Genomic DNA, 13482 nt, shown 5'->3' on the forward strand with positions numbered 1-13482 from the left:
CCCGCAGCCCGGCGTCGAGCGGCGGCTGCCCTCCCCCCCCCCCCCCAGCCCTGCCGGGGAGCGCTGGGGGAGCCCGCGGGCGCAGGCCGCCGGCGCCTCCTGTCGGGCCCGGGGTGGCGGGGCGCAGGCCCGTGCGTGGCCGTGCTGCTCCGAGGAGGCCGAGCCCCGGCACCGGGCCGGATCCCCAGTGAGGCCCTCGGCCGGCTTCCAGGCTCCTCTCGCAGCCGGTGGTGCCGTAGGCAGTGCGGTGCCCTTGGAGGTAAAAATAACCCGAAAACCCACCCTGGACAATTACAGTTCACCTCAGACTCCACGCGTGCCGGGGGGAGGTTGAGCATTGCCCAGGCACGGTCCTCTGGACTCGACGCGCTCAGCCGTGGTCAAGCTCAGTCACCCGTAGCCCTTGGCGCTTTCTCTTCCCCCCAAACTTCGGTTCCAGGATTAAAGCCTGGGTTTGTGTTAATGATTCCAGAATTGAGAGAAAAGGTTGGGTGGGGGAGAGGAGAGGACGGACGCTCGCTGAAGAGCAGGGGGGCCAGCAGACCTCAGCCCTGCTCTGCCGTGATGGTCAAACACCGACCCGTACACCCCAGCGGGGAGAGAGCCGGCCTTTGGCCGCTTCCCCAGCTTCCTATCGAACTCCTGAAGGTGTCAGGGTGTAGAGGGACCACCTGAAACAGAAACTCTTCGTACAGGTAGATTTAGGCCTGAGATACTAGAGAACATGCGTTGACAGAACGCATCTTGGCATCCCTGTCCATAAGAGCCTCCTCTCCCTGCAGTAACTCTTGAGCTTCTTGGACAATTAAGGGGGAAAAATTAAGTTCCTCGACATTTTGTGGAAACAGGTAGAGGAGACAGCTAAGGAGGCCTCACTAGGGGCAGGACTATCTTATTATTTACATCCAGAGAATCCAGCTGGGCTAAAATAGGGAAAAAAGGAAACTTCATGAATTGATGGAAGTATTTATCAGTTACAACCACAACAGGAGGTGGCATTTATATCTTACATGAAGCTTTGTTCCTGCAAAGCCTTTGAGGCTCATACAGTTCTACAGCCGTTGTTAGACATCGGTGCGATTATTGGCCACACATTAATTAAAAGTCACTAAATCTTTGCAGGGCTGAGGTCGTGTGAAAGACTCAAAGTTCTGGTGAATTATAGTGATAGTCTCTGGAGCTGGGCATGTCAGGACATGTTTGAAACACGAGGGAGAATTTCTACAGGCAGCTGTGAGTGGTGCAGAGGAAATGCAATTAACCACTCCGAAAGTAACTAGGATACTCCTGTGGTGAAAAGTGCTGGGGGACTTAGAAATACCCATCGGTGTTCTGGAAATTAGTTACATGCCCTACCAAAAGAATAGGTTACAGGTTAAGTGACTGTGGGAGTTACGATTTTCCTCCTAAACTGGAAACCTTCTTGCCTGGCACATTTGCTGACTCTTATCATAAGCCATTGCTGTAATTTTCTCCTAATGTTCGTGCCTCCTCTAGGGTGATGTGATCTTCTGGGTAGGGAATCCCTTTAAGGCTGTTCCTCTGCCTTTCCTCTGGGAGGATTTCATCGCATGCGTTTCAAAGAGCTGTTTAAAATGTCACTACTGCAGACTGACTGTAGGTCTCCCTTTACCACTAGGCAGAGAGCAGCTTTGTTGTTTGGGGAAATCTGTTTTGAATCAGTTACTTCCTGCTGCAGTGAACATTTCAGGGAGCTGGTTAACATCTCCTTTGAGATGCTGTTTACAAATGTTGCTGTTTACAAATGGACGTGGACGGAACCCCAGGAGGGAGTTCTGGCAAACGTACAGGACCTACATGCCAGGAAAGACTGCAGCGTCACCCTCACTGATCAGCACCCAGAGGACTGTTCTGGTCCAAAGATGTAGATGGGTGCTAGCAATCTCTCTGCTGACCTTAGAGCCATGGTTTGAGGATGGAAATACAGCAGGAGCTATTTAGAGCTCTGGCAGCCAAACCCTTATGAATCTTCATGCCCCAATTTAAGTTACAGCTGTCGCTAGCTCCCTAGTGAGTGACATCCTTGCAGGAGAGGCTGAAGGTAGAGGAACACACCAATGTCACAGCCATGCCCACAGTGATGCTGGGTCCCGGCCTGGATGGCAGAGAGGATGGCACACGTTCCCTCCTGCCTCTCCCGTGGGAGCGGAGCAGAGGAGGCAGCGATGCTGGAGCACCACATAACTGCGTGCTCTCTGAACATGAGGTAGAGCCCTTACAAAACCTCACAAGTCACCAGGTATTAACAAAGCTGGTCCAGGCACCAGCTGCAGCGTCCCAGGAATCGATGCTCACTGTTGTCATGGCTGAACTGCTGCGGTTATCTGGGAAGCAGGTACCCAAGCTACCCACTGAGTGGTGCAGTCACAAAGTCAATCGCAAGGCTGTTGCTCCTGTGTTGCCCCAGCCAAAGTGTATCAGATGTGATTTGGCTGTAGCAAGGTCTTATGACTGTGTTCCTCCATGGGCTGGTGGGTGGGAAGAGGGAAGAAAAAGGAAACGAGAGATTTGGGACTCACGCTTTCTACCTCCCATCTGAGCTCTGCAAAAACCTATCGGCTCTTCTCGCTGAGTTGGACTTGGCTGCCCCTTGTGTGAGTCCAAAGTACATGTAAGGAACACAGGAGCCGGTCACTGGACACAGTAATGGTGCAAGAGTGAGCACATGGCCAGGAGTCTGAGATCTGTGTAGGGAGTCAAAGCTGTGACACATCTGGGCACTGAGAGGGCTACGCTTCAGTCCAAGGCAGGGAGGCAGTAAATTGGGACTGACGGCCTTTTGACGAGGTAACTGACCTTCCACCCACCCCTGCAAGCTGCTGGCCAGGACATGTTCTGGCACTGGAGCAGTGCTGATTTGCCTCTTGTCTGTCCACATTCCTTCCTCTCCCTGTCCCTTTCTGTCTTTCATTTGGCTGGGTTTCTCTCCTGTGTTTGTCATATGCAGACTGAATGTTACAGATCCAAAAAATGTCCCTTTGCTTCACTAAATCACTAAAATCACATGATTTTACAGCTGGATAGTTACTGATTCCATAAGGAACTAGCAGTGTTTATATTATTTTGTAAATAAAAGACAGTTGACAACGCATGAAAATAATGACTTCAGAGTTTTCAGACCTCCTGCTAAGTTGACTATTTTTGAGAAGCAAGGCTTTGCATTTTGAATCCTTTTTCAGGGAGTGTTAACGTTTCCCTGCCTCATAAAGTGATGCTTTTTGCTGACCACACATCAAAATAATGTTTAAAACATCAATACTTAGAATCTTTTCAGGGCTTTGCTACATTCCTTTCATTCCTGGCAACCAATATATCCCCAATGCTGATAAACTAGAAAAACTGTAAATGTCTTTGTACCAAGGGACACTGTGGTCACATCCCAAGGGCTATGTTCCTGCGGACTCCCCTGAGAAGATCTCTCCAGCTTGGCAGCCGGTGCTACCCAGTTCACGGCTCTTTGAGTTATGAAGCCATAAAACAACAGTATAGACCAGAGGTGCCAGAGTACTTCAACTTTGCAAGAGATGTGCTGGACAGATGGACTGGTGTGGAAAAGGTAAGTTACTTGGCTTCTCTGATGCCGAAGTATTTAATGCTGGTCATTACTGCTGAATAGCTGACAAATCCAATAACCGAGACACTGGGGTTATGTTCTGATTATAATCTGGTGATCATCTCATGCAGTTTGAACCTGTACATCCCTTAGGCCACACGCTGTGCTGTCCACAAGTCCAAATAGTGTTTCCTTTAATCAGTAACTCCAGTGAGATTCAGTATGAGTAAATAGGTGCCTCATAAATGAGACTGTGAACTGAGCCACTCTAAACCGTGCATCAGTTCCGCCATCAGCCATGCCATGCACCCTACCTGGATGTGCCAGGGAAATCACTTGAGCTCTATGTGTTTTATTGCCTGCCTGTAAAATGAGTAATAAATACAGTGTAATGTGAAACCTCACCCACCTATCCCAAACATGAAATCTTTTGCATCAAGGACTGGAAATCTACAAAACTGAACAACTTTGAACCCCAAACCAGACATAAGCTCTATGCAAGGAAAGAAATAGAAATAATAGAAAAATAGAAAAAAAAAAAAACATGAAGTATAAGTCTGTCACTTTTTTTACTATATAGGTCTGGTCTCTATGGATGTAGGACTGGTTTTGCAGGCTCAGGCTGTTCATGAGGGGCTAAACACAGTTACGTCCAGCCTGGCAGCAAGAACAGAGCGGAGGTATTGCCTGTCTGACACAATTGTTCCTTTTGCAGGAAAACCAGGTTTTGGCAGGCTGTAAACAGAGCAAGGAACAGCCGCTGGAGAAGAGATTTTGCCCTCTGAAGTGCACAGATAAAACCTGCTCCCCTGAAAGTGAACCTTATTGTTATTGTACCTTCAAATAGATAATAAGGTGTCGTATTCTTGCTGCCCCAGTGAATTTTTTGCTCAGGAGGTGACTTACTACACTGCTACTGCTAAATGCATTGGCCCCCTTTAAAGCACATCGTATGCATATATTTCAAATCACTTCACACATCAGTTAGGTGAGACATTGATTAAAGATCACACTGTGGGCCTATGCTTTTGAAACTTTGATTGATTTTCAGAAGTACCAGATAGGCCCAATTCCAGATGAAGTTGAAAATGAGGTCTGAGGGCTCAGGAGACTCTGGGGCACAACCCAGAGTTACCCACATTCATCAGCTGCTTTGTTGGTGTGACCTGAACCAAAAAGATTCTTCTTTCTCCGTGCTGATTACTGTACAACCTCTTCAGAGTGTAAGATGAAGAACTCGGGAAGGGAATACAAATTTAATTTCCTAAATGATATTTATAGGCTGTTCTTTCTAAGGCAGAGTTCTCTGCCTCATTTGGAATCAGTGGCAAATTTCCATTGCATCCCCAGGTTTCTCCAGCACTGAATAAGTGATGAATGCTTTTCTTCCTCAAACTTAAGGTAAAGGCAATGTGTTTCTAAAATGAATCATTTGTACTGTACCCTGTTGTTCTATAGGAAGGAAAAAAGTCTAAAAACCCTGCATTATGGTGGGTAGATGGTGCCGGAGAAGAGGTGAGGTGGAGCTTTGAGGAGCTGGGAGTGCTGTCCAGGAAAGTGGCAAATGTACTCTCTGATGCCTGCGGTCTGCAACGAGGAGACAGAGTTATTCTGATTCTGCCCCGGATCCCGGAGTGGTGGCTGGTGAATGTGGCTTGCATGAGGACAGGTTAGTAAAAGCATAGAAATGGTATATAGGTGCAGAAATTTTGACTTAAACCAATCCTTGCTATTTAATGCACTCAGAACTACCAGCATGCTAATGAGGATGAACTAGTGTCATGCTGATCAAAAGCACTCTTCATGCCAGGTTTTTTCTTCGTGGTATTTTTAGGACTTTTGTGCATGCCCTAGCTGTTAAGGAAACCCTGTGAGTCCGTGTGCCCCTGTCATTCTCCTTTTTCCAGCACTTGTGACGTATCACAAATGCACTCTCTTGCTATCTTGCAGTGAAATTAGCTCACGCTTAACGAAGTGTTTCACATGTTCCCGTGTGGGATCTGTTAAATACTCAGCTTCCTAGTATTTACAACCCAGAATGTCTTGGTGCCTCACAAACACTAGCAGTACACCTTGTGAGGCAAAGGCTGTGTTTACCAGTAAAGAAGTCAAGTCCAGAGAGATGACATGTTGCAGGGGCAGTGTTTTCAGAACAAGGAAAGTTATTCTGTTGATTTCTTTTACTGTCCCATGATCAATATAGTATTTGCTAACTTATGCTAATCCTCCCATTGCATTTAATCCATCAAAGAAATCAATATATTTACAAATGTAGGGCCAAGTCCTGCATTTAGCACAGCTCTGTCCCACTCAAAAGAACAAAGTAAGCTGAAGTCTGCTTGTAGGTACCGGTGCTATTCTTAAATGATGAGACTGTTTTTCCATTCCCCTTCCTTCCCTTTAGGAACTGTCCTGATTCCTGGCACACAGCAGTTGACAGCAAAGGACATTCTTCATCGACTACAGAAATCCAAGGCAAAGTGTATCATCACTGATGATTCTGTGGCACCAGCTGTAGACTCAGTTGGGGCTGACTGCCAGTCTTTGAAATTCAAGTTGCTTGTGTCAGAGGGCCACAGAGAAGGATGGCTGAACTTTAAAGATCTCCTGAAGTGAGTAAATACCACTGTGAAAGCACCACAGCAATATTGAAAGAAAAGCACAGTGATTTGCTTTGAATAGGAAATGTTGGCACGCACCAATATATTTTCACCCTTTTAGGTTTGCATAGTAGAAAAATATCAATGTTTGTGACACTTCTGATTGCTGCAGTTATTTTGGTTAAATATTTTCAAAAATGTGTAAGTCACACTTTCAAATCACTTTATTCATCATTTTGCTTATTTTAAGAAATGCTTCCTCTGATCACCACTGTGTGACCACAAAGTGTCAAGATCCAATGGCTATCTATTTTACCAGTGGAACTACAGGCTCTCCAAAAATGGCTGAACATTCCCACAGCAGCTATGGTATCGGCCTCACAGTAAGTGGAAGGTACAGATATCACCCTAAATTGGACATATTTCTGTAGCTGGTCACATAGCAGAGGGAAGAGAAACATAAGATTTTTACCAGAACCTTTTGTTTCAATAGTTCAAAAAACAGCAGTTGTTTTACATCCCAAAAAGTGGGGTTTTTTTTCCCCATAAAACAGGGCAGTTTGAGTCCAGCTGCCTTAGTTTATAGAGAATGTAGCAGTCATATAGTCATTAACTTCTTTTTAACGTTTTCTTTAACTTTTGGTAAATTCTTCACTGTGTATACTTAATAGATTGCCCATGAACTGAGCATCAGCATAAGTTTATGAAGTCTGTACCATAAAAGGGAAAAAAACATGGGTTGTTGGGCTTTTGAATTCCTGTGTGTCTGGATTAGACACAGCTCCTGCAGGAACAAAATGCTCATAGTTCAGAATCTTTAAATTTATAAAACAATGTTGTCTATAAAATTGATATGGCAGTGCACTTCACTCTAACAGGCAAAGAATAACAAATCAGAAATTACCAAACTAGAAGTAAGTAGACAACAACAAAAAAAAATCCTCATCCCTAAAAATGAGTTTAGCAAGACCCCAGCGATCTCATACATATTCATACAACACCATGTTCTGAGGTGGTGTTAGGTTGTCCGTCAGTATCATTTTTCCCTTAGAAGAATGCAACATCAGTCTATCCTGATGACATCCTCACTATGCTGTGTCTTACTCCTGCTCAGAAATTCAGCCTTTTCTAATTGCCATTTGCACAAGACAACCAGTGATGGATTTGCTTCACTGGCACATCTCTTGTTGATATTTTAATATTTGCCTTATTCCTGCCAAATAGAGACTGTGGACCGTTTCCTTGTGTTGCCAGGTACTGGCTGGACTTGACTTCCTCAGATATATTTTGGAATACATCAGACACAGGCTGGGCAAAGTCAGCTTGGAGCAGCATTTTCTCGCCATGGATTCAAGGGGCATGTGTATTTGTACATAAGATGCCACATTTCGACCCAAGGATTGTCTTTGAGGTAAGTGAGGAGAGCCCCGCAACAAACAGCACTGTTCTCTCTGGCTGGTCTCACCCAGGTTTTTGTTTCCCCTGGCGCTGCATGGAGGGAGCACGCAGCACAGTTACAACTTTCACCATGCGGTAACCAACTGATCAGTTAAGTAGCGAGTGCTGCAAATATGTACCCCAAAATGAGCAAATTTAACATCCAAAGAGTTTCATCATGTACTCTGCTCTGGGTTTGACTGCACAAACCTGCAAACATCCATTATTAGGCCTAAAAGTGAAGTACATAAGAAATTGTTCTGGGATTTGTGGAGCACTTTAGTGGTGGTGTTAAAGTAAGTGACAATAACAGATGAATGAGAATTTCAGTTGCCTGCACCATGTAATTCAAAGTTAAGGAGTGAAGAGGCAGTAAGGTTGAATTTCTGTAACAGGAGGCACCACCATTATATTCTCTTAGATCCTCCACACACAACTCTTCATCATTTGAAAAAGACTACTGTGTTTCATTTTACATTGAATGACTTTATCATCATATCCATGTTAATTAGATGGCTGGAAATTGCTAGTTAATATTAGGATATGTTGAAGAACGCTGTCAGTTGTACACCTACAGAGCATCTAAAAAAGTAGCCTTATGGTTTCACTTGTTTTCTACTTAAACTGCAATTATGAAGAAATTCTGCAAGAGAAACTGTAAAGCTTTCAAGAGCAAAATACTTTGGTGTGTTGAACTAATTGTAAGTTGATGTAGATTCTGTTTTGAAGAAAAAACTAATTAAATGTAATTGCTGTGTGTTGGTGTTGGCAAGTACAGAGCTCACTGCTTTTAGGACACTTAACGTTTTGTTCATGTGTTTCATAAGCTGGATGCAGAGATCATTACATTATCTCTTACAATGAAGATGGGACCTCATGGGTTTCAGTATATTGGCAAAATTCACTTTTTTCTATTCTAAATTCTCTAGAGTCTGTCAAGATTTCCCATAACTGTCTTCTGTTCTCCTCCAACTGCCTATCGAATGTTTGTGCAACATAAACTGTCCGGGTAAGCTAAAGCAGAGTATCCTTGTTGGTGTGTTTGATCAAAACAGCAGACCAAATGCTCATCTCACCTTGATTTTATTCCAAATTTACAATGGCGTAACAGTAACTCAGATCATGCATGTCTCAACGTTCGTAATATTCGTAATAATCGTAAATATTAGGAACAAAGTCAGAATAAAGATTTAGGGGTAGCTTAACAATTTTTTTTTGCAGATTTGTTTTTGTTTAACGCTGCACAGTTCAAATGGAATCAATAGGACTCAGTAAAAATTTTGTTCTTATGTAGCAAGAACCCTGCAATACAGGAACACAGTAATGAATGGGGCATAGCAGATAATGACTGCCAATTATGTGTTTTCTCTTTCCCACTAAGCTATATGTTCAAAAGCCTGCGGCACTGTGTGAGTGCTGGGGAGCCTATCAACCCTGACGTGATGGAAGAATGGAAAGCACAGACTGGGCTGGATATTCATGAAGGCTATGGACAGACAGAAACAGTATGTTCTGCTTTACAAATGTAAAAATGTATGCGTTACAGATACAGCAATAAATTCTATTCAGGTTGCCAAGAAAAAGTGATTAAAATTATTATATGCAGTTCTGACTTTTAGGGGAGAAGTCAATTGCAATAAGCAACACTGGAAAAATGTAGTTTTTGTAAGTCATAAAACAATCATAACAGCTTCACCCAAAATCCAAGGACTGTTTTTTATTCCTGTGGGCTTGGGAACTAACACAAAAGGGGTATATTCCTCATTACTGCATTCCAAATTCTGCTTTAGAATCTATCTTTAGAGCACTCACTGACATTATTTGGAGCTGTGGGCATGATTCTGAGGGCATAGTTTATTTCTAGAAGTTTGATCATTGTATATATGATTATAACGAAGACAATTAGTATTTCTTACAGAAATACACAATATTAGCTGAGTATTTTAAACCTAAGCTAAAGAGTGAATATACAAGCCACAGTTTAATTGAAAAAAAAACCCAACAAACCCAACACCACTTGTTACAGGTGCTGATCTGTGGAAACTTTAAGGGAATGAAAATCAAACCTGGCTCTATGGGAAAGCCGTCTCCAGGGTATGATGTCAAGGTATCGTACCTCTGGTGACGCAGTCTCACTCTCTTGCATAATCACTTTCCATTAAAGAGGTTTGAAAGCACTAACATGGAGTTGTACCATGTACCATCATCATTCAGCAGTGAACGAAAGAGTGAAGAAATGCATGTTACTGCCCTAAACTGAGCATGCAAAATAAGCAATTGGACTTCCCTCTTGCACCACCCTCACCAACAGATGACAACCCACTGCTAACTGACAGATATCAAACGTTAAGGCAGTGATAGAAATTAAATTTCTGAGTTAAGGAAGCGTGGGAGTGAATGGTGTTTCCTGGTGATAACAAAACTGCCGAAGCAGATTCTAGCACCAGATCAGTTTGCAATATGGGTTAAAATTTTTAGTATCTTTCTTTCAGTTCTTAAGTTTTCCCACCCCGTTACTTATGATCCTCCCTGGGGTTTTACTAACGTCATTACATGTTTGCATAGTACTTGGCATTCCTCAGGTAAAAGACATAGTGCAAAGTAGAGTGGATTAGTCATAATCTTACACTTCAGTTGTCAGACTAAGACCCGCTACTGCTCCAAATCATTTCCCAATAAAAAAAATACTTTGATTATGTATTTTAAAGGCACACCAAGGTTGTATAATCTTAACATAATGCTTTTTAATTTGGCTCCAAGACAATAAAACTGTGTTTTGGTTTTTTTTAGATTATAGATGAAAACAGTAATATTCTGCCTCCTGGAAAAGAAGGAGATATTGCCATCAGAGTAAAGCCTACAAGATCGCTTTTTCTTTTTACTTGCTATGCTGTAAGAATATTTCTACAGTTAAAGTAGATATCCTGTTAAATCTCTGTCACAAGAAATGCGGTGCCCCGTTTCATTTACATATACTGTGCTTACCGGTCTGAAAACCTGTAGGGAGGAAAAAGGGATTTCTGTTGTTTTTTCCTGCAGATGCTTGGTCTACTTAGACAAACAATTACATGCTCAATGAGATTGTCCTGCTTAGCAAGTTAAAATCCACTTTCTTTTGATTGCTATTTCCTTAATAAAAAGGGAAATGTTTGATGGAACCCCTAATCCCAAAATACTCTTTGGCCTGAGGGCTAGAGCCCCCATCTGAGAAGCAGGACACTGTTCAAATCCCTTCCCTCCAGATTTGGGCTTCATGGAGTGTTTCACACACGGCAACAATTTTCAGTTTGTTTTTTTTTTTCCATGTTGGTTAGAATTTTCAGTCTGAAGACCAGTAGAAGAAATGCATAGTGCTTTCAGGTCTGACACCAGGAAACCTTATTAAATTTTATGGATAGTATTGACCTATAATCAGGTCTTCTGAGCAGTACTGAGCATGTGGGAAAGGAACACCATGCATACCACCTAGAAAAATTCTTGCAGAAGTCAGTTGCATTGGCTGTAGAAAGAGCCAAAACTTTTCTGGGGGTGAAAAAAAAAAAAATCTCAGGATAGGAGATGCTCCAAATACAATGGAAATAATCATTAAAGGATAATCACCTAAAAGCAAATTCTCAGTTCCGTAAGCCTACATATTTTTGCAACCTTCCATGTTTCCTAACGTTGTGGGGCATAATACATTATGATTAAAATTGTCAGTCACAAGTAGTGAAACTTGATTCACTTATTGCAATTTATGAATTTTGTATCTAATTTTGTAGCTTAGTAATGGTGACTTAATAATTCTCTATTATTAATGTGCCACTTGAATCTGATGCACATGACCACAGTATAGACCAGTCTGAAAAGCTCAAATTTTTGAATATTTGACTGTACTATAACTTAAATGCTAAATATGTTAAAATGCAATTTCATGTATTTTTAAGGTTGTTTTCATGTCAAATGCAATTTAATATTTCCTAGGATGATCCACAGAAAACAGAGGCAACAATACGTGGGGATTTTTATGTCACTGGAGACAGGGGGATTATGGATGAGGATGGATACTTCTGGTTTGTTGGAAGAGCTGATGATGTCATTAATTCTGCCGGGTAATTTAAGACTGATTAACAATAAATCATTGAATAACACAGATGATTCAGATGTGACATTATGTTTATGTGTTAGTAAATAGAACTAAAAGCCCTTTCCTCCATTTTAAAGATACCGTATCGGACCATTTGAGGTAGAAAGTGCCCTAGTAGAGCATCCTGCAGTGGTGGAATCAGCAGTTGTCAGCAGTCCAGACCCCATCAGAGGAGAGGTAAACAAGTTAAACAAGCTTATATATTTAAATAGCTTTGTGCATACCAGAGCTAATAAAGCCCGACTTCCAAGGGATTTGTCTATCCAGGGATTTTTTTTTTTTCTTTTTTAAATTAAAACTGAATAAATTCAAGTTGGCATTTCTACTCTATCAGACACTGGAGAATCCACATAGGAAAAAACTGACCAAGGCAATTGCCCCAAATCCAATATAACAAAAGCGCCAGTTGAAGCTTTCCCTGTCGTTCAAATACCTATTTTTTTTGTCTTTATTAAATGCATATAAACTGCCTGCACATTCCAGACCAATAGTGAGCACCCACAGACTTCACCAAAGCTTTTTGTACCTGCCCTATGCATTACACTGCAGTTTGTCAGCAAATGTTTGATTAAAGTTTCAGATCTTAGTGTTGTGTAATACTGTTTCCATTGGTATTTAAACCATTGCTGCTGTAACTTCTTTAGGTAGTGAAAGCCTTTGTTGTTTTAACATCTGACTATGCTTCACATGATCCAGAAAAAATGATGAAAGAGCTGCAAGACCATGTTAAGAAAGTTACTGCTCCATACAAGTATCCTAGGAAGGTGAGTGCTCCAATATCCAAATCATTTTCCCGACCATAAGAACTGTTATGTGGCTCATAAGCCTATGCCACTGAGGTTAAGAAAAAGTAAAGATTTAGGTAAACTGAACCTTATTTTATATTGCAATTTCCTCCCTTTTCCAATAGATGGAGTTTGTTCAACAGTTGCCAAAAACTATTAGTGGGAAGATCAGAAGAAATGAACTGCGCCAGAAGGAGTGGAAAAAAGACTAGAAGTACTTGTTGCCTTTTTATAGGATTTTTTACGAAGTAAAATATTGCAGATTTACACAGTAACATAGACTAAAAGACATTATACTGTAGCCGCCTTAGTTAAGGGTCGAATAAATTCTTACCTGATTCCCAGCACTAGGCTGTCCCAGGTGCTACACTAATAGCTAATAGTACAAAAGTAGGGAGACTGATACAAATGAAACGGGAAACTCGTGTAGTCAAGAGCACAATAGGTGATGTGCGTTAAATAAAGTATTTAATGAAGTGTCACCAGCATTTTAGCTTTATTGTTATTTAACAGATTAAAAAAACCAGTAAGAGTTTAAGAGAACACTTGTTTCAAGAATCACTTTTGGTAAGTGCAACAACTTCTAAATACATTTTTAAAAGTTAGCTATGGTCATTACAAGTATGTTTACAATAAAAAGTGTAAATAAAATCTGTATCATTAAAATGTTCTTTAAGGACTGGACTAGTAAAGAATTTAAAATACATTATAAAGCAGATATTTAAGACTTGTAGCAACAGCTGCTCATACTTTAATTTTAGCACTTAATAGTTTTGTCTGTTCTGTTATACTTCATTGACAAGATACTTTATGATATATTGATACTTTTGTATGCTTGAGCAATTTCCATCTATGTTAACCAAGGATTGTCATTTTTGTCACATTCTCAGAACATATATCTGAGACATCAATTGACTGCGCTGATTATATTAAGCATGATCAACTTACTGAGTTTAAGAT

General features: G+C 41.6%; 1 protein-coding gene across 7 annotated transcripts; it reads left to right on the top strand.

The window, feature by feature from the left end:
- The first annotated feature begins 57 nt into the window (after window positions 1–57).
- ACSM3 (acyl-CoA synthetase medium chain family member 3) lies at window positions 58–13468 on the top strand. Of its 7 annotated transcripts, none has more exons than XM_087732072.1 (14): window positions 58–259; window positions 3383–3577; window positions 5033–5243; window positions 5979–6186; window positions 6425–6568; window positions 7429–7585; window positions 8541–8620; window positions 8993–9116; window positions 9638–9718; window positions 10402–10503; window positions 11575–11702; window positions 11815–11914; window positions 12382–12501; window positions 12648–13466. In XM_087732072.1, the coding sequence occupies exons 2-14, from the start codon at window positions 3410–3412 to the stop codon at window positions 12732–12734; spliced, it is 1710 nt and encodes a 569-aa protein (XP_087588198.1). In that variant the 5' UTR covers window positions 58–259; window positions 3383–3409; the 3' UTR covers window positions 12735–13466. The 7 variants fall into 7 exon arrangements, with proteins under 7 accessions (XP_087588198.1, XP_087588194.1, XP_087588196.1 ...); XM_087732068.1 differs by having other exon boundaries at window positions 123–259; window positions 3406–3577; XM_087732066.1 differs by lacking the exon at window positions 58–259 and adding an exon at window positions 380–2808 and having other exon boundaries at window positions 3406–3577.
- Window positions 13469–13482: the final 14 nt, after the last annotated feature.

The sequence above is a fragment of the Nipponia nippon genome, unplaced genomic scaffold, assembly GCF_047370975.1.
Source record: "Nipponia nippon isolate SJK-2023a ecotype South Korea unplaced genomic scaffold, ASM4737097v1 scaffold_5, whole genome shotgun sequence".
NCBI classification, from domain to species: Eukaryota; Metazoa; Chordata; class Aves; order Pelecaniformes; family Threskiornithidae; genus Nipponia; species Nipponia nippon.

Coding starts and splice junctions, on each gene's coding strand:
- ACSM3 (XM_087732072.1), top strand. CDS start 3,410: ATGTTCCTGCGGACTCCCCTGAGAAGATCTCTCCAGCTTGGCAGCCGG. Junction 5,244..5,978: donor TGTGGCTTGCATGAGGACAG/GTTAGTAAAAGC, acceptor CCTTCCCTTTAG/GAACTGTCCTGATTCCTGGC. Junction 6,569..7,428: donor GGCCTCACAGTAAGTGGAAG/GTACAGATATCA, acceptor TTGTGTTGCCAG/GTACTGGCTGGACTTGACTT.